Source organism: Colletotrichum spaethianum, assembly GCF_022836535.1.
Source record: "Colletotrichum spaethianum MAFF 239500 DNA, contig19, whole genome shotgun sequence".
NCBI lineage: Eukaryota > Fungi > Ascomycota > Sordariomycetes > Glomerellales > Glomerellaceae > Colletotrichum > Colletotrichum spaethianum.
The window spans coordinates 769,817-790,929 of record NW_026054789.1 but is presented as its reverse complement, the minus strand read 5'-3'; the positions used below and the strand labels follow the sequence as shown (position 1 = coordinate 790,929).

General features: G+C 54.6%; 5 protein-coding genes across 5 annotated transcripts; 1 reads left to right on the top strand and 4 right to left on the bottom strand.

Annotated features, from left to right (window-relative positions):
- Positions 1 to 3,289: 3,289 nt before the first annotated feature.
- On the bottom strand, positions 3,290 to 4,212 carry ColSpa_07646 (isopentenyl-diphosphate delta-isomerase; the record flags this gene model as incomplete). The annotated part of the gene is made up of 3 exons (XM_049273858.1): positions 3,290 to 3,529; positions 3,591 to 3,931; positions 4,020 to 4,212. 3 exons carry the CDS (start codon positions 4,210 to 4,212, stop codon positions 3,290 to 3,292), a joined length of 774 nt encoding a protein of 257 aa, XP_049129815.1.
- A 5,797-nt stretch (positions 4,213 to 10,009) lies between these two features.
- ColSpa_07645 (26S proteasome regulatory subunit rpn-1) lies at positions 10,010 to 12,875 on the bottom strand (the record flags this gene model as incomplete). The annotated part of the gene is made up of 4 exons (XM_049273857.1): positions 10,010 to 10,036; positions 10,092 to 12,569; positions 12,631 to 12,701; positions 12,755 to 12,875. 4 exons carry the CDS (start codon positions 12,873 to 12,875, stop codon positions 10,010 to 10,012), a joined length of 2,697 nt encoding a protein of 898 aa, XP_049129814.1.
- Positions 12,876 to 13,382: 507 nt separating this feature from the next.
- On the top strand, positions 13,383 to 14,686 carry ColSpa_07644 (serine/threonine-protein kinase RUNKEL; the record flags this gene model as incomplete). Its single annotated transcript, XM_049273856.1, has 2 exons — positions 13,383 to 13,445; positions 13,499 to 14,686. The coding sequence occupies 2 exons, from the start codon at positions 13,383 to 13,385 to the stop codon at positions 14,684 to 14,686; spliced, it is 1,251 nt and encodes a 416-aa protein (XP_049129813.1).
- A 424-nt stretch (positions 14,687 to 15,110) lies between these two features.
- Positions 15,111 to 15,382, bottom strand: ColSpa_07643 (uncharacterized protein; the record flags this gene model as incomplete). Its single annotated transcript, XM_049273855.1, has 2 exons — positions 15,111 to 15,246; positions 15,303 to 15,382. 2 exons carry the CDS (start codon positions 15,380 to 15,382, stop codon positions 15,111 to 15,113), a joined length of 216 nt encoding a protein of 71 aa, XP_049129812.1.
- A 66-nt stretch (positions 15,383 to 15,448) lies between these two features.
- On the bottom strand, positions 15,449 to 17,111 carry ColSpa_07642 (sporulation-specific protein spo7; the record flags this gene model as incomplete). The annotated part of the gene is made up of 5 exons (XM_049273854.1): positions 15,449 to 15,710; positions 15,762 to 15,853; positions 15,913 to 16,002; positions 16,055 to 16,145; positions 16,201 to 17,111. The coding sequence occupies 5 exons, from the start codon at positions 17,109 to 17,111 to the stop codon at positions 15,449 to 15,451; spliced, it is 1,446 nt and encodes a 481-aa protein (XP_049129811.1).
- Between the last annotated feature and the right edge of the window lie 4,002 nt (positions 17,112 to 21,113).

Sequence of the window (21,113 nt, the reverse complement as noted above, 5' to 3'; positions counted from 1 at the left end):
GCATGCACGGGTATGCAGGTCTAACCAACGCCGTCCGACCCCCTACTGCACAGGAAGCGGCGGCTAAGTGGCTAGGCCTGGTTGAGGAAGCTGTTGAGGAGTGCGAGTGCCGTACGATGCATTCTCACTGTGTTTCTTGGGACGGGGGGATGAGGTGAAGCGGCGGGCTCACAGCCGGTGTGCGGGGAACGGCAGGCCTGCCAGACCCTGTCGTTGGGTCAGGTATCCTAGGGATTGTCGGTCGAGTGCATCCTGTGCCCTGTATCTGGGGGGATCAACCAATGCAAATCTTCAAGCCTGGCCAATCGAAGCGGCTGGACATGCCAACAACGGCCTAGCTCACCGAGCCGTCGTGTGGCGTGGCCAAGGTGTTCCACTGCTCCTATCAGCTCCGTCCTGGGGCCACGGCGCTCCCCGGACGACGGTGTCCGGGCGCACCGTGTGGCGGCCCCGTACCCCGCGGCCGCCCCATCCTGACAGAGGCGGGCTCGGGTTCCGATCCAAGCTTGTCCCAACAAAGCTGCCTTACTACACATACCGTGCAGGCGTCTTCGGGCGATGGTCCTTGGTGCCTGGGATGCTCTGTTGGTCCATTGCGACGTGGGGACGAGTCGGGAATGTTTGCTGAGATAAGGGTTCCACGACCAACAGGGTAGAGTGATAAGCCAAACCGGCATGGCATCAAAGCCTGCGCACGTGGGGTGCATATGCAGTGATATGCCAAGTTCCAAGGGCGAAGGATCGCCTCACTGTTGCCCCGTTGGGGAGGCACTGTGCCTTTTCATATTGCTACCTTCGTGGGTGTCAGATCGTTTGTGTCTCACCACTCTCGACCTAAAAGCTTGTGGCCTTATGTTTTGGTCTCGGTCGAAGTTATTGCGTCGTGTTGGCGGGAGCGGGCTTGGCGATGATGTGTCTCTTCACCCCTCGCCAAACGCCGTTGTATGGCACTGCTTGCTCGGAAATCGTGAGTCGTTAGCTGCTACAGGTCACGCCCGGGAAGCCAAATGCGGGGGAGCCTCTGCCAGAAAGGGCAGAGATTCATCGGCAATATGTGAACGAATGCTATTGTAAGCTTGGAGCAAACAGATCGTGAGATCGCTCGCTAGAAGCAAGTGTTATGCGAGAAGGTCCTGTGCTTTTTGTTTTTCAGAGGACCTGTGGTACGACACGACATGGGGAACAACGTGACAATGCGTCAAACTACGTACTGAATCTTGCGAGACACAAATTGAAAATGTCAAGGGGTTGACGGTCATCCAGTATCGGTAGTCGTCCGCAGTTTGCTGAAATTGCCGATCTCGGTGAAAAGCAAGGGCGGTTTGCACTACTCGCAAAGCAACACCGTGTCTCTCAAAGGCCAAGGGCAACCTCCAGGGTTTATACTGCTGGTTTCAAAGGAGAACAGCTGGTCAATGTGTGGCACAGAAGTGAGTTGAAGGTCGGCAGACAACAAAAGAGTAGTGACTCGGGTCGGGAGAAGCTCGCGGTCTTTGAGAAACATCATGTTACTTTGGAAACCGGCAATTACGAAACCCTGTGGAAGGTCCAAATTTTTGAGGGCCTGCCCGTCTTCAAAATCCGTCACACGTCGCCCAGCAGGCGAGGCTCCTCTCTTTCCTGCATAGTGGAAGCAGGTCACAAATCCTGAGATCGGACTCCTCACATCTGCCTCGTTTGCTCCAAAACAATCGTCTGTGCGGTCCGTAATATTTCCAGCTCGTCTAAAGCTGAATGACCTCGATATTTAATTTGATAAAACGAGCAATATTGCCAATCTGCACGGGAGAGATAATGCTCCGAGGCTTTCGGGTCCAACCATCCATCCCTTCCTTCGGAGAAGAGGAGAGAAAATTTCCGAACAAAGCAAAGTGGTTCTCCAAGTGGTTCTCCAAGCGGTTCGGGTGAATTTGAAATTCGCCGGCGGAAATGCTACATGAAGTTGAAAGAAGGTTGAAAGGCTTAAACGCCGGATGGGATTCGCTTTCTTGAGCCGCAACAGCCTGTCTAAATACGGCTTACCACACAACCGCGTTCCGGGTTAAGCAATAATTACTCCGCACACAAACGAGTTGCTCGATCTTGACAACTGAGTCAACATCTCAGTCAGATTCGTTGCTTTCAAGGCTTTGACTGTGCCCACCTTGTCGTGCGCGGAAAGTGACCCCAGAATCGAGTTACAACATTTGTTCCTCGATTCTGATCATCGCTGTTCGTATATTCATATCTTCAAGAAGGAACAAGTCCTTAGAGACGAGCAGACCCGGAAAAGCTGTCCCAGTTGATGTTCCTGCGTGTGTACAATCAAAGGCGTGACCGTACAGTCATATTTCGCACCATACAGACAACTTACATCCGCCCGACAATAAAGCGTTCTAAGTAAGGTTCGGCACTAGAGATGTCTAGTATGCTCGGAGAATTTGAACAATAAGGACTTTATGATAGATTTAGATCGTTCTTCTGCTGAGTGGTTCTTTCAAACATTTCCAGGGCCTCGTTGTTGGCAGACCTAGTGACTTCGCTGTATCGATGACGTTATCGAATACATCAAAGAACCCCAAATGGACTTCGGTGGAATACCAAGCCCACCTCAGGTGCATTTCGCCCTGGGCTTTCTCCCTCGTGTACCCTCCTCTCGAGCTCGCCGAGTGCCTCCCGCGTACCCAATGAGGTGGTTCTTTCACCGCATGGCATGGTCATCGAGGACTGCGCCGGGCCCGGAGACTTGATGGGCAAAAGCCTCCGTTCGGAGACTTTCGGTGAAATTTCCCCAACACGCTTCTTTGGATGTCCTGTCCTTTCCGGTTGCCGGGGCTGTCTTCGGTGTATATTTTGATCAGTTAGGTATCCATCTAGGCCGACGGCACCGGGCAATCTGTAGGGTTCACGCGGCGGTCACACGCTCCTTGAAAGCCATGCGCATCTCCGGGTAGCGTCCGCAGCATCAAAACCTGTACATAATCGACAAACGACACGGCCATGGGCTTCACTTGCATAGGGAAATTTGGGGTATGAAACTTTTGTCAATCAAAATGGCCACCAGCCAGCGCCCCAAGTCGTATTCATGTGATAAAAAAAGGGGGATATCTAGGTGTAACAAAATCCAGAAGAAAAATAAGAGGGCGCGCATCAACAACAATACCCCTTGGTTGGGGGGCCACATGACAGCAAAACTCCACGTCTAATGCTCTCTCTCCAGATGCTGTCCCGGATCTTCACGTTCCACCGAGACCAGTAGCACCCCTGCCGCAACCACAAAGACTCACACACGGCTTGTCGGTTTGTCTCTTCACATGCGGCGGATCTCCTGCTCGTTGGTGTACTTCTCAAGACCGTTGTCGAGGCTCTGCCACCACTCAAAGAGCATGGACTCGCAGATGAGCTTGAACCAGGGGGTGAACTTGAGGGTGGGGTCCTGGAAGAGCTTCTTGAGCTCGTCGGCGCTGACGTACTGCGTCGCCTGGACCTCGTTCTTGTTGATGTCGAGGTCGACCTTGGCCTTGATGAAGAGGATGTAGTCGACTGTGTTCTTGTCAGCACGGTTCCCAGCATGTCTTGTTCGCCCTTGTCCACCCAACGGGGTGACGTACTCTCGTGCTCTCCCCACTTGCCGTCGCTCGGGGCCTTGTAATGGATCCTCGTGAGGAAGTGGAAATCCTCAAAGGGACCTGGCCGGGGTTGATGCCCAGCTCGTGCTCCAGCTTCCTCTGCGCCGCGCGCTTCACGCCCGCGACTGAGTCCTCGAGGTTCGAGCCCGTTTCGCCGGGGATGCCCAGCGGGTGGGAGCAGCACGTGTTGGTCCACATGTCGGGGAAGGTGATCTTCTCCGAGGCGCGCTGCTGCAGGAGCAGGCGGTTGTCGGCCGGGTCGAAGAGGAAGACGGAGAAGGCGCGGTGGAGGAGGCCCTTGTCGATGTTGGTCATGAGGTGGCCTGCAGTCGGTCTCGGTCAGCTGGGTTACTTCTGGTTCGTATATGCGCCGCCCGTGGGACTGGGAGCGCGAGGGAGGGAGGCACTCACAGGCCTTCTTGCTGGCGTTGCCAATGGGCTTGTCGTTCTCGTCCAGCACGATGCAGACCTCGTCCATGAGGCGGATCTGCTCGGCGTCGTGGCCAGAGAGGGCCTCGGTGCTGGTGTCGATGTCAGGGAAGAGGCGCAGGATGGACTCGGCCGTGATGGCCTCGTTGGTCGTCGTCGTGGTAGTGGTCGCCATTATTGCTGTTCGTTCTGCCTCTTTGTGCGTTGTTCGCGTGTCAGCCTCCAGTTCCAATGCTCAATCTTTTTTGCATGCAGTGTTGCAGGGACAGGCAGGATGGCATGCGCGCACAGAGGGATCGGGAGGGGAAGCGTTACCTTTAAATATATATACGGAACGTGACAAAACCTTTCAAGGTACCAATCGGAGCCACAACCGTCCAGGGAAAAAAGGTGCGGAAGTGCGAAACGCGCAAGGAACGAAGCGTCTTCTGGAAGGGTTTGTGGGATGGTTGTGGTCAGTCGCTGGGAGGGGAGCAAAAAAGGCGGCGAAAACGAAAGAGAGAGGAGGGGTCTCCGAGCTCGAAGCGCGACAAGATGAAAATGAGCCCCTCACACCCCTGCACACGCCATTCGTTCCCCCCCGATGCGGGACCGCGCCTATTTGGTTGCTTGTCACCGTCGCCGTTGTTGTCCCCCAATCTCCTGCCCCCCTGGTCAGTTTGTTTGGTTCGCCGCTTTGGCCATCAAACGGTCCCTGGCAGGCAAGCTTCGCATCTCAATAGTGTAGTGTAGAGGAGGGTGGGAGGGGTAGACCGGAGCGGAGACTTTAGCCACGGAAAGTCTGAAAGTCTCCATAAAGTACATACACACACACAGCAACCGCCTGACTGCGACATCCTCCTTCAGCACACCAAGCTCCTCCTAGCTTCTTCTTCCTCGATGCTCTCACCGCTACCCAAGAGACCGGAGACTTTGGCAACGGAGTCAGATTGACCCCACGCCGATTGGAGTCGAGTCTGCTCCGGTTCCCGAAACCCCGTCCCGGGAGGCGTGTGTAAGTGCTGCTTAGCATGTTCCCGAGTTCGTGCGGGCCACCACGGACGTCCGTCACCATCAGAGCGGATGGGCCCACAACGTCACAAGACATGTCAATGGCATGTCGTCGATTGCCTTTCCTGGAACACATGAGCGAGAACAGACTCCGAAAATGCAACGACCGAGCCGTGTTTTGTATCGTATCGTGTCGTGCTGTTGTATCCTTCTCCCGCTCCCTGGACGCCACTCATGCCTTGCTCGATGGCCTGCTGGCTCGGAATTGTTTTGGAAAAAGAGAGGAAGAAAGCCCCTACGCTACAGACGCTCTTATATGCAACATGACACCGTTCAGTATTAACAATCGCAAGTAATCCGCATGCGCGCATGCCTCACAAGGCTTTTGACATCCGACCACAGATGACACTCTCGTGCCCAAGCAAGACGATAACTCCGGATACCAGGTATCATCAAGGAAAACCTCGGCCAAGATCATTTACTCGGCCTGGTTCCTCGCGTCTGCCTCCTTGGCCGCCTTGTCCCAGTCGGTAAGGTACACAAACGCATACTCAATGAATGCAACCCTGTATTGAAATATCACTCAGTCAGCCAAGATCCGCATGTACACCTTGCCTCCTCTCTCATCCCATCTCCGAGAAGTTTGAGGAACGACGTTTCAAAAGGGCACAACACTTACAACGCAAGCCCAACCGTGACACCCAGCCACAGTCCCTTGAGCTTCCACCCCAAGCCAAACGCCGTCCCGAAAGACAGAGGGATGGCAATGAAGTAGTACACCGCGATGTTGGCATACCCGCCAATGGACGGGCGGCCGATACCACGAAGCAGCCCGTGGGCGCCCGCGCTGAGGCCGTCAAACACCTGCATCATCGCGCACAGCGGGAGCACGTCGGCCACGATGGCGATGACTTCCTCGTCGTTGGTGAAAAGGCGCGGCAGGTGGAACCGCAAGCTGCCAAACAGGATGACGTTGAATATGCCCACAATCAGTGCTGCACCGAACGCCTGTCGAATCAGTTAGAATCTCTCCCTGGAAACCTGCGGCCTGAAACCAGGGCTTCCCCAGCATCGAGGAAGGGAAGCGATGGGGCAAACTTACCACTGCGCCGGTAGTCTTGGCGGCATCCACCAGCCCGGCACCGATGAGGTTGGCGATTCGTGTCGACGCTGCGATACTCACGGGAACGGAATCTGGTAAGTGATGGCGCACAGTGTGACCACGACGCTCTGCGCCGCGAGGTACGACGGCCCAAAGTGGCTCGAGAACAAGGTCAGGACCTCAAAGGCCATGTACTCGGCCTCGATCATGATCATGCCAGGCAGCGCCAAGCGAAGCATTGGGCCCCAGTTGGTGAAGGCCCGCTTGCTGAAACCGCCCCAACACTGGTACCCGTTGACGAAGCGGACGTAGAGGAACAGTAGCAGCGGGAGAAGGTTCTGCGTGCAGACGACGGCGGTGGGGGCCCCGACGAAGCCCCATCCCAGCCTCCAGACAAACAGCCAATTCAAAAAGATGTTGATGGGTGCTGCGATCAGGAGAACCCACGTGGTCGCCTGAAACAGACCCTGCGCCTGCACAAACCGTTTGCCGGCCTCGAAGCAGACGAAGGCCGGCCCGCCCAGGATCATGACCCGCAGGTACTGTCCCGCCAGCCGCGCCGACTCGGGCTCCGGGATGATGGAGCTCAGCACCTGCTCACCAAAGAACCACAGCACGGCGAGGGGACGAAGCACATGAGCAAAAAGTACGTCATGCGCTGCATCTGCAGTCCGACAAGATGGCGGTGACCCGAACCGTACGCCTGCGCGCAGAGGGTGTCGAGACTTGTTGCGAGGCCCTGGAAGGGCGCGTAGACGGTGATCGAGGCCGTCATGGTGGACAGGCTCACGGCGCCGAGTTCCATCCTGCCAATGCGGCCGACCGCGAAGATGGCGACGACGTTGACCGAATACTGCAGCATGAAGGTGACGATGAGCGGGCTGGCATACTGGACAATGGTCTTGGCCTCGCGCTGCCAGGTCGTACGGAGCTGACCCGTCGCGACTGCCGCTTCCCACTGCTCGTTGAGGTGCTCGTGGCCATCCGCGTCCGGCGCCGGGGTCGTGCCAGACAGCAACGGGGTCGCTTCGGTGGGCCGGCGGACAACAACCCGCGGCGCCTCTTCATCGTGAGGCTCCAGCGGGACTTTGGTGCTGAAAAGGCGTCTGTAGGCACGGCGGTAGAACGGTTCACTGTCTGCGCGAGGGGTCTTGGGCGGTAGGATGTGGTTGTCTCGAAGAAGACTCCGCTCGGCGTCGCGCGACTGCTTCTTCTCGACCCTGGTGAGAACCGGCGGTTCTTCGACTGCATATGTCTGCGGGTTCATGACGGGCCGAGAGGTACCAAAGGCCACACCGCTGGGCCGCCGGTAGAATAGAGGGCCCTCTTCCGATTCGGACTCGGAGGCGGAACCGATGGCGTCGTCGTTGTCGTCGGGGTTCTCCTCGTCTGAGCACTCTGCCAAATCCCTGGCCAATATCTCCTGTGCCTGTGGTGTGCCGACGCGGAACGACGAGCTGAGTTGGGCGACAAAGTCGCGGCTCGAGGAGGCCTTAATGGGGATGCTGTGGTCGTCGCCCATGGTGACGGTTTTGTGCCACTGGCCCAACTCTTGATGCTGATGTAGGTGGAAAGGAGAAAAGTCCAGGTGTGTCCTCTTGGTTCAGAGCTCTGGGCCAATCGAGCTTCGTTCTACTGCCCGGTGGTTCAGAGATCGTCAGCAATGGCGTAATCAGCTAGTTTCTTCTAACCACCGATCTGCTCTTGTTTCGGCACTGCGTATTTCGGGTCTGGCGTGAGACGATGTTGTAGCCAAAGGTGACAAGAATGCGTGTTCCGAGACCGGTGTGTTATCGGTGACTCCAACCCCTCCGAAATGTAGGACGGGTTGCGCTCGCCCCAAGATATATGCCACACGTTGCAGACTATCCACCCGCACAAGTTGTGAGTGCGCGGCAGATGCAATGATGGTATGGTCTCCTCGTGAGGTTCGTCCGTCTCACCTACTCGACAATTCTCTTGAGTAAAAGCAAAGATAGGAGAATACTCGGCGAGTGAGGTGGGGGGGGGGGGGGGGGGGGGGGGGGGGGGAGTATAGGAGGCGGAGAGACTGCGTGTAGGGAATAGATAGGGAAGTCGAACGCGGCGGCGTCGGTATAGTTCCCGAGGCAAAAGCTGGGGAACCAGACCATCTTTAACAAGAAATGATACGGAGGCGCGCCTCGCACCGGCGCATGGAAAACAAAGATGGAAAGGGATTGGAGAGGTCCTTTCCAAGGGTCCTTTGCCTAGGCCGTTGCTAGCTGAACTCTTGGGTGGTTCCATGGGTCCGCGATTGTGACTTGGCTTGGTTGCCCACAGAGCGGCTAGATTCGCCTGTGTCCACTCTGTACATTGCGCTATCCACTTCTTTGCAGAAATGGCAGCGGGCACCTTGCATCACACCCTCTCCGCAAAGCGCAACAGCGCGCACTTGCAGCTTACAGACGAACCCTCGAATTCTACACTGGAACAAGACAGACCTTCAAAGGGCGCACATCACAAGCAGCTGCAGATCGATGCCAATCCAATCGCCAATCTGTCTGACTCACCCGGCCAATGACAGACCACTCAGTACCAGGTTACCTCGAGGTACGCTCCTTGGCATCCGGCATCGGTTCGCATAAGCCTGTGAGACACTGGGTACGAGCAACCATCAGCAACCGTGCCGTGTTGCCTTTCCAATTATCACGAGAAAAGCGATTGGAAGCGTAATACATAGCCCGCTAGATAAGAGAGCAGGTAAGAGGAGCCCAGAAGACAAAGCAGGCGGCGGCTGACCTCCCCGCTCCGCCGCGGCGACCGGGACCCCAGGATCTCCATCAACCATCGCTAACAATACAGAGCATCCAACCAACGGATCCGACCCTCAATGGAGAAGGCTCGCATCATGCATCGTGCGACCCCCTCCTCGGCGGCATCCGTGCTTCGGAGGCTTCGTGTCCATCGCGTCCACCCTGCTTTTTCTCAACACCTCCGTTACCACAACCCCATCGTGCCCAAGACCTGACTGCGACAGAGGCTGAGCAGAGTCCATGTCTCGCTTCGGTGCTCTACACTACGTGGACAGCCAATGACGGACGTCGATGAATCAACATTCGTCTCGCCGCCACCCCAACCTCCACCAGTACACTAGTGGAAGAGGGAAGACTGAGACCGCCCCTCCGTTGCTTCGCTTACATAGGTAGTAGGTATCGGACAGGGTGCACACGGCCACTGCTACTCAGCCTGGTTTAGCTCTTTACCCATCAAACGTCAACCCATGTTCCTATCTGTCCCGTCCCTCCCCCCGTATCGCTTACAAGCAATATCCCACCACTGCCATTGTGACGTTCATTACGTACAAGCAAGACGTCTTTTGTCCACGAGGGCCAATATCTCGATGCTGTCTGTCTCAGATAGGTGTCTGATTGTTCTTGATATGCCTCGGTTGCCTGGCAGAAAATTTCCCCAATGACCCGGTTCCAGTCGAGAACATCTGGGTGGCCGTCCATAGACCCTTGGCCCAATGGGCGTCTGTTCGTGCCGGTAAGATTTTCCGTATGGGGCAAGAAGGAAGCAGTTTGGTTCCCCCATGGTATGCTGCCATGTTTACCCCTCGCCTCACCGAAAGTCGGGCCTGTCTCACCGCCATCTACCATAAAACATTCATCACGGGGCATTTGTATTTTTAAAGAAATAACGATACACCTTTCGTACGCACACGTCCGCTGAGAACTCTGTAACAATCTGAAACGCCTTTTCATTGCAGTAGCTGATCCGTCTATTCATGTGGGATCTCATCTGTCTGATGCCATTCCGAATGCCACTCACAGACGCAGAATTACTATACAGTGTATCGTGTCCCAGTCCCAAGCCTGAACCTACGATCCCCCAAGACCCCGTAACACCCCTAAGCCATCTATTTGTCCTCCACCCAGTCGGGGTTCTGTCCATCGTTAGCGTCATCCACTGCCCCTAACATATCTTCACGCAAAGCTTACCTTCTTGAGAATGACCAGTCCCTCTAGTGTGCTGTTCAAGCTGATGTACTGCTCGTCCTCAAGCTCGGCACGCTCGCCGTACGCCAGGACAACCGGCGTGCTCTGTGTTTGCCACCCGGTGATAGTCTTGGGACGGCCCGCCTGGCCAACAACATCCACTGCCTGACCAACGCGCACGTTGACCTTCAGAGGCTTCAGGTCCTCGTCCAACGTCACCAAGAAACGAGGATGCATCGCCGTTACCAGGAAGTAGAGTAGGTAGTGTGAGTTGGAAGTGATGAACTGCTTGGCATCAATCATGGCAACCAGCACCGCCAGCAAACCACCCGCCGACACGCGCGAAAGAACGTTACGGTCCGTGTGGAATGGGTTGACCGACATCGTCCCCTTGCCCATGTGCAGCAGGCCCTGGGCGATCCGCACCATGAAGAGGGACTCTTGGTCGCGGTGGTAGAAGCTGGCCAGCTGCCTGAGCAGCTGAGCCAACCTAGCATTGTTCGTACCCGCACCCAGTAGGCCCATGGCGAAGATGGCGTTGATGGCCACGTCGTTGTCGTTGTCGTGGGAGTATCTTGACAGGGTGTCGTAGACCTTCATCTGGGGGTTGCTAGGGCTGATGAGACCCATGGCAAGGGGGACCGCCCTCCTGATGTTGGGCTCGCCATAGTGCATCAGGTGGCCGAATTGGCGAAGAACCATCTCCTGGCCAACGTCCTCTCCCATAGCGACAAGAGCGATACCAATCACAGCGTAAGACTGGAGGAGCTCATCGCCCTTCTTCTCGTCCGAGTCTTCAATGTGCTCGTTGCAAATGTGCAGGAGCTCTTGAATCTTCAGAACAGCGCCAGTACCGGCCCAGGCGCAGATCTCAGCCAGAACGGCCGTGGGCTTTGCCATCGGGTGGTCGACAGCCTTCAGGGTCTCCAGAATGACGTCAACCTCCTCTTGACGGCCAAAGAAGAGCAGGCCGAGACCGAGAGCAAGGAAGCGAGTCCACTTGTCGGTGAGCTGGTTCTTACGCTCATCGTCGAGCAGAGTAGTGACGATGGCCTCGCTGATTTCAGGGTTGGATGAACCAACAAAGATGAGACCGCACGAAAGAGCGGCCATGGCGGAGATCTGCATCTCCTGAGAAGAGTCGGTGATGATGGGCAGTAGAAGCTCCAAGAGGAGTTCGTTGTTCGATCCAGCATAAGATAGACCCAGACCCATTATACTGGCAGTCCTGACGAGAGGATTCTTGTGGTTAAGTTTATCCTCATCACCCAGCAGGGCCAAGGCGGGCTCAGAGTCGACACGGGCTCCAGAGTTCATAATACCAATAGCAAGCATCGAACCGGCCAGAATCTCAGGCTCCGCAGCGTAAGTGTACTTGTCGATCTTGTCCAGACCAGCCTCGACATCCCAAAGAAGCAGAGTACCCAGAGAAGCGACAGTTGACATCATGCCGTCGCCCTTAGTCTTCCATACCCAACTCTCCTTATCTTGCTCCACCAACATCATCTTGTCATTGCCAAAACCGGCGTTGACAAAGGCATTGACGAAGGCAGCTGCCAAGTTGTGGCGGGCGGAGTCGAGGTTGGTCATACCCGCGACACGGCTGCTCTCCAGGTGGCTCTTGTAAATGTCCTCGGTCGTCTTGGGGTCCAGGATGTTAAGCTCCTTGCCCAGGGACTTGAAGTGGTCGGACAGCTTCAGGTTAGACAAGCACTCGACAATTGCTTGCGAGTCGGCATCGTCAGCAGGAAGATCCAGAACAATGCGTTGACGCGCAATCAGGAAGGCGAGTTGCTTCTTCAGGGCCGGGTCCTCGGCCTTCTCGAAGTCGGCCTTGATGAGGTCGATGTCGTTGAGGCGGATAGCAAGCGTCATTGCCAGGGCGTACTCCTTGTATGTCAGGTAGATGTCGTGTGCGGTCTTCAGGAAGAGCTCATTGTCGGGGTAGGTAAGCAGGTTGACCATGCTGACCATATACAGACACACGCGGCCATAAGTGTTCTCGTCCAGGTAATTGGGGATCTGGTCAATGATCTCAAGCTCGCTCATCAGATCGACGGCGTCAGCCTCAGCGTTGCTCTGCAAGAACAGGGGAATAAGGATCAGAGCAAGGTCGACCAAGTCCTTTGTCGGTTCGTCGGCATTTATCCGCTTTCCATAAACCTCACCAATCTCCAAGGCCAGGTGCCGAGTGTACTCGTGGCCCCACGATCCAATATCGGATGAGGGTGCCAGTAGGCGGTACTTGAGGGTGTCTTGTCGGTCCTCGTCAGAATACGTCATACCGATTACTGACAAGACATCTGCGAGCGAAGTCTTGTTCTCGCCCGCCGGCCACTCCTCATGCAGTTTCGTCATCGTCTCGTAGTGTGGTCTGAGGAATTTGAGAGGCTTGGGCACAGCCGTCATTGACGAGGTTGAGGTCTTGATGAAGGTCTTCATGGCCTCCAGGGCCGGCTTGTAGAGGGATGCATCGGATTCCTGCAATGAATTGTCAGCGCCCGGACCCCAATGACGAAGATAGCAACGAGGAACAACGCACCGTCAAGCGCTCAACGAGCATGTCCAGCTCATTCTTCAGCTGCTGGTCCTCCTCGCTGAGCTCCTCCGCGGCTGCAAACAGTTAGCCCCTCCTCTCCTCCAGATAATGCCCGGACTTCTCTCACAGTCGATAATCTTCTCATCCTCCTTCTTGCCGTTGACTTGGGGCTTTTCCTTCTTGTTGTCCTCCACGGCCTTTCCCTTGCCCTTGTCGGCAGCGGTAGGCTTCTCGCTGTCCTGCGCCATCTTGACGTAAGTGTGTGACCTCTTTGCGGGGTGTGTGTGTCCTCGAGATTTCGGTCAAGAATGAGCGCGGATGTTTCTGTGTTTCTTCAGAAAAGCGAGATCGGATCGATGGTCTGCGGATGGGGAGGATAGGATCGCGGGTGGTTCGAATCGTGAGGGATGGAGGATGATGGTAGCTTTGTAAAGCTAAGCAACGAGTCGAAGCTCCCCGGTTACGCGAGCGCCTTGCCGCCTGCAGACGGTGCCGGGAAAATGGAAGCTCCGGTATTTATGGGTCCGAGCACCAGCCGGTCCTATTGGGGAAGGCGGTGGCCAAGCGACTCAACCCATTCGGCGCTCCCTTATCGATAGCCGTCTCTCCCACCAGAAGCCAACTTTTTCCAGCACAGAGTGGGGTGAATGAGGTTCATCAACGGAGTCCTATATTTCTGCCATCAACGAAGTAAAGCGATTTGACATTGGCCCGACTTCGCAAAGATCTGCTAGGACGATCGCGACGACTTCAAGATGCATTTGGACACCAAAGCACTGCGCCACCTGGCCGCTGAGGACTGGCGCGTCCTCGCAGCGGTTCGACTCCTTACCCCTCCATGACCCCTCGCAACCCACTTACATATCCCCAGGTCGAACAAGGCACGAAGAACCACGAGTTGGTCCCGACACCGCTCATCGAGAAATTGTCGCGCCTCCGCGGCGGTGCAAATGGCGTTCACCGGTCCATCTCGAATCTCGCCAAGGTCGGCCTCATCGCTAAGGTCAAGGAGGCCAAGTACGACGGTTACCGCCTGACATATGGCGGTCTCGACTACCTAGCGATGCATACGTACTCAACTCGCAAGGAGGTCTACAGCGTCGGCAGCAGAGTTGGTGTCGGCAAGGAGAGTGACATTGTGATGGTAGCCGACGACAGAGGCATGCAGTGCATCCTCAAGATCCACAGATTGGGCCGTATTTCCTTCCGGACAGTTAAGTCAAACCGAGACTACCTCAAGAACAAGCAGTCCGGATCGTGGATGTATCTGTCGCGGCTTGCAGCAATGAAGGAGTTCGCTTTCATGAAGGCTCTGAAAGAGGAGGGGCTTCCCGTACCCGAGCCCATCGCACAAAACCGGCACACCATCGTCATGTCCTTCATCGACTCGTTTCCTCTTCGCCAAATCTCCTCCATCCCCGACCCTGCTACACTCTATGCTGAGCTGATCGATTTGATCCTCCGCTTGGCCAAGCATGGACTCATCCACGGCGACTTCAACGAGTTCAACATTCTCATCAAGGAGGAGACTTCCGTCACCAAGACGGATGAAGGAGAAGAAGAGACAATTAAATTGATCCCGATAGTCATTGACTTCCCGCAAATGGTTTCAATGGACCATCAAAACGCCGAGATGTATTTTGATCGAGATGTCGACTGCATCAAGCGCTTTTTCAACAAGAGGTTTCACTTTACTAGCACAACCCCCGGACCGTTCTACAAGGACGCCAAGAAGCTTGTTGGCAAGGGCGGCGTCAAGAGGATAGATGCGACCTTGGAAGCATCAGGGTTCACAAAGAAGATGGCCAAGGACCTGGAAAAGGCTATCCAAGAGCAGGCTGCATCCAAGGGTGATGAAGGTGACCTTGGTGGCGACGAGGACGAGGAGTATGGCTCCGACGAAGAGGATGAGGAAGAGAGCGAGGAGGCAGCTGACGGTGAGGAGCCCACTGAGCCATCAGCAAGTGGAGAGGGAGAGGATGCATCAAAAAATGGCAAGGAAAAAGATGACATTGATACCCAAAAGTTTTCAAAGCTGGCAATAGCAGACGGGGCATGAGCCATCAGTAGACATGATGACATGATGAAGAATTGTTTTACCATTCTTTCAAAGCGCCTCTTGAATACTGAGATGTAAATCTGGTGGGAATGTTGCGTCAACGCGAAGTCTGGCACTGAAGGTTTTTTGAAGACCTGTGACACATCATGTTCTCTCAACGACATCGTGAGTCTCTGGCAAAAGGGGGGGTAAAAGGTAACGCCGTAGGGACTTTTGCGCCTCCCAAAAGAACTAACGTAAGGTACAAGAAGAACTAAAGCTGGCCCATGCGAGCTCCGTGCACCTAGAGTATCAACTACCTCAGAGCATAAGATGTTCCCTGATCAAAACCATACTGCCATGTGCTATGACGCAGAATACCCCTAGTCCCACACAACGGCCAATGATGTACCCCGAAAATTCAAATGCTCCTGATAATCTTGATTCACTTTTGCTCCTTCTTCGAGATTGGGGAAGACTGGGTGCTGACGATGACGGGAGTGGCCGAGTCGGCATGGATCGTTACGCCTTCGTCACTGTCGTCAGACGCGGCCTCGACAACGGTTGTCTCCGCGGATGATCTGAACAAGCAAGTTAGTCAAGAAGAATGCTCCAATGGCGAGGGTGGTCACCGTACTGGGGATTTCCCTGAACAGTGCCCGCCTGGTAGCCATCAGACTTGACCATCTTGCCCATTCGATCAAGACCGCCAGTCATGGAGCGAGGTGCATAGCCGCTGAGTACAATCAGTTACTGGAATTTGAAGGCAGACTTCAGAAATACTCACGCGTTGGCGGTGGCATGCAGAGCACGCTTCCAGGCTGGCTGGTTATACATGTTGGGCTGAATGCCAACAAGAGGAGTGCCGTAGGCACCAATGTTGTACTCGTTAGTGCGGAACTGTCGGCGCTCGGCGGTCACCCGCTTGAGCTCCTTCTGACTAGGAGTGTCGGCGTAGCGGATGTTCATCACCATTCCCTCCTCGCCGATGGGGATGCTGTTGAACTGCTTAATGACAGCATCGCACACGTCGCGAGACTCGAAACTAAAATCTTGTTAGAGTCCATCGGTTGGAGCCAACAAAATAGTCACATACCGAGCGAAGCCAACACCGCGGCTATTGCCCATACTGTCACGAAGGATCTTGGACGACATAATGTGGTAGCCTCTGAAGATGTCCCCGAGGTCCTGAGTTTGTCAGCAAGCATGAACGCTCCCAAGCCAGCAAATGAGCAGAAGAAACCCACATTCTCGGTCAAACTCTTGGGAAGGTTAGAGATGTACAAGTTGGTGGAACCCTCGTCGCCCTCAGCCTTGAGGCGAGAGTTGAAAGATTCCTGCTCAAAACGTCAGACACGTAGCAAGACACGGTTGGAAGACTGCACTTACACGGGCGAATCCAACTTCGTAACCAAGACGGTGGAAACCTCGAATACACATTTCAGAGTCGCGGACGTGATAGAACTTGGCAAAGCCGAAACTTCATTATGTCAGTAAAGGAAGAAAACATCGAAAAAAACGTGGGCCGACCTCACCCCTTGCAAGCACCCGTGGAAGTGTCAATGATTGCCTTGGATGTCTCGACGTCGCCAAAGCGGGCTGCAAACCGAAACAAGAGGTCGTCGTCAGTGGTTGGGTGAAGACCACGAATGTAGACGTTTCGGTTACCCGGGATACGGTTCTCCAAACTCTGATCCAGAGTCTTCATCTGGGTGGCGGGGGTGAACACAGCGGGAACGGCCTTGGGCACAGCGGGATCCTGCTTGAGAAGTTCCTCCAAGTTGCGGTCAACGGGGATGTTGATGACGCCCTGCTTGGAAGCAGGTTCAACGAAGATGTTGCCGCCGACAACTTGCTGGGGAGAGGGCGTGGTGTACGTCGATCGGTCGAGCGCAGCGACACGAGGAACCTTGTCGTTCTTGCTAACTCCGTTGTAGAAAGGAGTTGTAGGAGCGGATTCGGTGGTGGTATAGGAGCCACCACTGTGACGACGGTTTTCGAGGCCTGGCAAGTCATTGTGGCCGCGATTGGTACGGTCCTGGAGAGCCGTGCTACCGCTGACAGCACGTCCGGGGGTGAATGGCATCATTGGGTATGGGACGTATGGGCTGAACTGTCCGGGCGCCGCCAAGTAGCCACCGGGGGCGGGACCATACGGACCCTGGGTGAGATGCTCCATTCCCATGGCAGAGGGCAGATGGGAAGCGAGTATGTAGTCCTGTGGAAGCATGTATGTGTGGGCAGTAGCCATCTGTCCTATACCGCTGGCGTTGTGGGACATGCCGTTGCCCAAGGTCATGCCCTGAAACTGGCTGATGGCGCCAGCCAAGGAGTCAACGCCGCCCATCATGCCGGCCAACTGGTTCTCGGGGAACTGGGTAACGTGATTGCCGGGGATGTGGTGGTTGCCGGCACTGGCAAATGCGATAGAGTGCTTGGGGTCCATGGTGTGAGTCTGATAAGACATAGTCATGTCTGAAGTCTGGGGAAAACAACTGTCAACGATCCATCGCTAGAACAAAATGCACCCAAACGAGAGAAAAACATCAAGGTATAGGGACGGAGTGGCAGCCGGAGAGTGGACATAGAGTTTAGGGGTACTTCGGATGGGACTGTAGACTTACTTGAACGAGGCCGAACGCTTGCAAGATTGGAGAAGAATCTTCGGGCAGGAGATCCCGATTATCGAGACTGCTAATATGTTAGCTAAAAGTATTCAAGCGACCTGGATATGCGTTGTGTGCAGGGAAGATGGCGATGATGCTGGCCAAGACTTGATTTCAAGAGACGTTGGAGGCTGGAAAATGGACATGTGTTTGCAGGGTGCCTTTCAAAGTGGTCTGAAATCCAAACAAACAGTTCAGGCTCGACTAGCAAAGAAAGGATCATCTCAAAGAGATCAAAAGGAGGCCAGGAGATGTGCGGATAAGAATAAGATGTTCGAAAAGGGGGCTGATTGGTCCAGGATATGGATGCTGTCACACTTACCTTTGCTGTCTGGAGATGAACAGAGGCTTGGAATCAGGAAGGGGGGCTCGGTCAACGTCAACAATGGCAAATGTTGTTACCAAAGACTCTGTGAAGAAGCGAGTGATCAGTAAAAAGATGGAACAAGCTATCGGGAGCAATCCGGAGCCGAAGAGACTGTGTGGTGGGTTGAAGAAGTGCGGTGGTGATGCTGGGGTGGAGAGAAAGATGGAAGAGGAAGAAGAGAGGAAAACCAAAGGGGAAGATAAAGGACAACCAGAAGAGGGATTACCTAAGGATGCTCTCTTTCTCCTTTGGTGACTTTAGATCGATTTAGACGGAGAACCCGGAAGGAAGGGTTGAAAGGCGATTGCTGTGGGAAGAGATGTTGACGAGGGTAAGAACAAGTTCGGTGACGACGTAGGCAGAGAAGGTGATAGGACCACTTAGGGACCTAGCACTGAAAACCTGGGTCTGCCGAGAAGGGGAGGACAGCCGGCCAGGACCTGAACCGCTGCTGTGCTTTGCTGCTTCCTCACGTTAGCAATTGCCCCGAATGACGTGCTAGAGCATCCATACATTCCTTCCATGACTGGAAATAGAGGGCAAGTAGAGGCGGACGTACATGGAAAGTTACCTTGAGGTGGGACACACCAAGCACTCGATTCCCTCTTCCGTGTCTTTTCACAGTTTCCTCGATGTCGATGTTTCCTCCGAAATCCAGAGTTTTCTGGCTTATGAGAGTTCCTTCTCGAGAAGGCAAACCAATAAAGCGAGCAGTAAGGGGGAAATGATGCAGTACTGCTTCGGGGCGGTGTCTCCTTCGAAATAACAGCTGTGCAGAGTTGGCTGACAATACTGGCTTGAGCAGCACTCGGGAATATGGCGCTCTCCCTGATCAGATACTTCGGAATTGTCTCCCAAAGACCCTTGGCGGTGCTGTATCCGGAAGTCTTCGAATCTCCTGATGCGCGTTTTTTTCGACAGGTGTGATAATCAGGAATTCCCCCTTGATCCAGTGAGCTTGATAGATTCGTAAGGATTCGGATTGGTCTCCGCGTGTATCCTCTTAGCCGATGATACTGGTGATGCTTGGGTTGTTATCTGTGACAAGACGTTGGAAATCTACAAATTGCGTCAGTCCTTGTCTATAACGAAGAGCAACATGGCTGATCAAACCGTTGGTCTAGATTTCCAACCTAGTCTTCCGTTATATCGTCCAGAGCCAACGCCGAAGCTGCTGCCGACCTCAAAGTGTGTGCGAGCGATACGCAATAAGGCGTCTGTGTCGAACCGTTTCTCCAACGTATGCCCCTAAAGACGAAGCTGCAAGTACCCAAATCGACAAGGAAATTCCCATATTAGAATGCAACCGCCATGCACCGTCCGTTTGTCCTAAGAATACCGGGTAACCGTTCAACCCACGAAAGATCAGTCGGGCAAGAGAAAATCTATCTGGATATTATTTTCCGAACTAACAGGAAAATGGTTCGGCGGTCGAGGAGGGTCATTGCTCGTCTTTATGGAGGTTGCTCTCCCCAGTTGCTTTGCGGCTCGCTACGCTTGCCCTGCAGCCAAGCGTGGTTGTCATAAAGTGCTGATCCACCCAACTTGTTTCTTTTCTTTCCACTGATCTCTGAGACAGGGTTAGCGTCGAGAATGGAAAGTTGCCGGCCGAGATTCAGGAAATCGGGCTGTCTGATGTCTCTCTTGGGATGCGGCCGCCCTGAGGCCCAGAGAGCAACCTGTGGTTGATCACCACCGATCCAGGTGTTCACTTTCAACCAATGACTGCTTGCAAACACATCGCATGTAGCACTCAGTTTGGGAAGACACACCCGGCGCCCACCACCACACCAGACGCATGCTGTAGAAACTGACTGGCCAGCTGATTTCTGCCAGTCTCGATCCCCGGGATCAAGGGTTCAATCCGCTTCCAAGACGAGGCAGCCCACTCAACTCCTTCGCTATTGGGTTGCAGACAGGAGTTATCTGCAGTTTGGCGACCACGGAGAGACGGTTCGTCCACAGTCGATGGCCCTCGCTTTCCTTTTTTTTGTTGAGATTCTTCCACTTGAAGACGAAACAGGGCCTAGCCGCGTTTGGATTAGAAAGTATGCGGCCTGCAACTCACGATGGTCTGGGGCTGGCGTAATCTGGAGCGTTGGCGTTGGAGGAAGCACAGAGTGACCAGACATGGCGTGGCGGGTACCTGAGACCATATTCGAGGCACATGGCAGAAGAATGCTTGGGAAGTAAGCCTTTCCGAGGCTTTGGATCTCTGCCCATGCTTCTGCCCGCTTGCGGATAATCCAGGGTATGTTTCTTCTTTTAGTTTTGTGATAGGGTTGACGAACAGCTCTTTAGACGACCATCTGCCGCTGCCCGTTGACGACATTCCCAAGAAGACAAACAGCAATCTGTCCAACCGTAAGGTTTGCATGCCAGCTTTCACATCGAACTCACTCAGACCAAGCCAAAAAAAAAAAGTGCTTCTGATTTGAGCAGGCGCCCTGCGTTTGGCCCAACCTGAAGACTAATATGCTCGTTCCCTGCTAGTGCAGACAAGGAAAAAGCAATGTCGTGGGGTGTGGGAGGAGATGACCGTGCCGCCTTTTTCACGCACATGATGAGACGAAGCCGACTCCAAGATTTGCAAGGGGCCTTCGCCTGGTTTCTTTTGGAGCGGGTTGGTGGTTCACGCCCGTGGCGAGATATCGACATATTTTGCGAGGTTGTAAGAGAGTTGAGGCTGAAGACTTTATGTGGCAGCGACAAGCGACATAGCGACCTCCACACGTCCCGTCGCCCTTATTTCCCATGTTTCTCCCAGCAATTTCACCCGCTTCGGCTGGTCCGAACTTTCGGTACTGCAGTGGGTAGTCAGTCCAGCTGTTGCCACACTTCGGCGAACTGCGGGAGATTGAGGACGAAGTGCTAAGTAACCCCTCGCTTCGAGCGGTGTCTGGAATTGGGCAGCCACATTTCTGCAAAGCGAATATTAGGATGACAGATCTCTTGGGATCTCCGTCGTTCGAAGTGGCGGTAAGCAAAGCCTGGGCTGCCAGGCTGCAGCCTGGCTGGGGCGGCGATCGGATCTTGCAGCTGCAGACGAGGATAAATGGTAAACATCGGTCTGTTATTGCAGCTTGCAGCAACATACGGGCGTGGGAGTGTTGCTGGACATCGCTCGCTGCCCTGTACTTCTACTGCTTCGGTTGCATAGCTCCAGGACGATGCCCCCTCGCCATAGCTGTCAGGAGAACAAAAAAACTAATCAGTTGACGAATGAGACCCGTCTAACAAGCAAGACACAGGTTGGGCGTAGACGCGGACGATGATCCGGAAGAGCGCTGACCAGTCAGTCGCGCCAGGCCTGTCGTGCCATTTTGCGCCCTGCTTCGGCGGTCTTGCAGTCATGCCGACTTGTCATGTCTCAAACTCCTTCCTCGAAACCTCCACCGCCAAGACGAAGACTGCT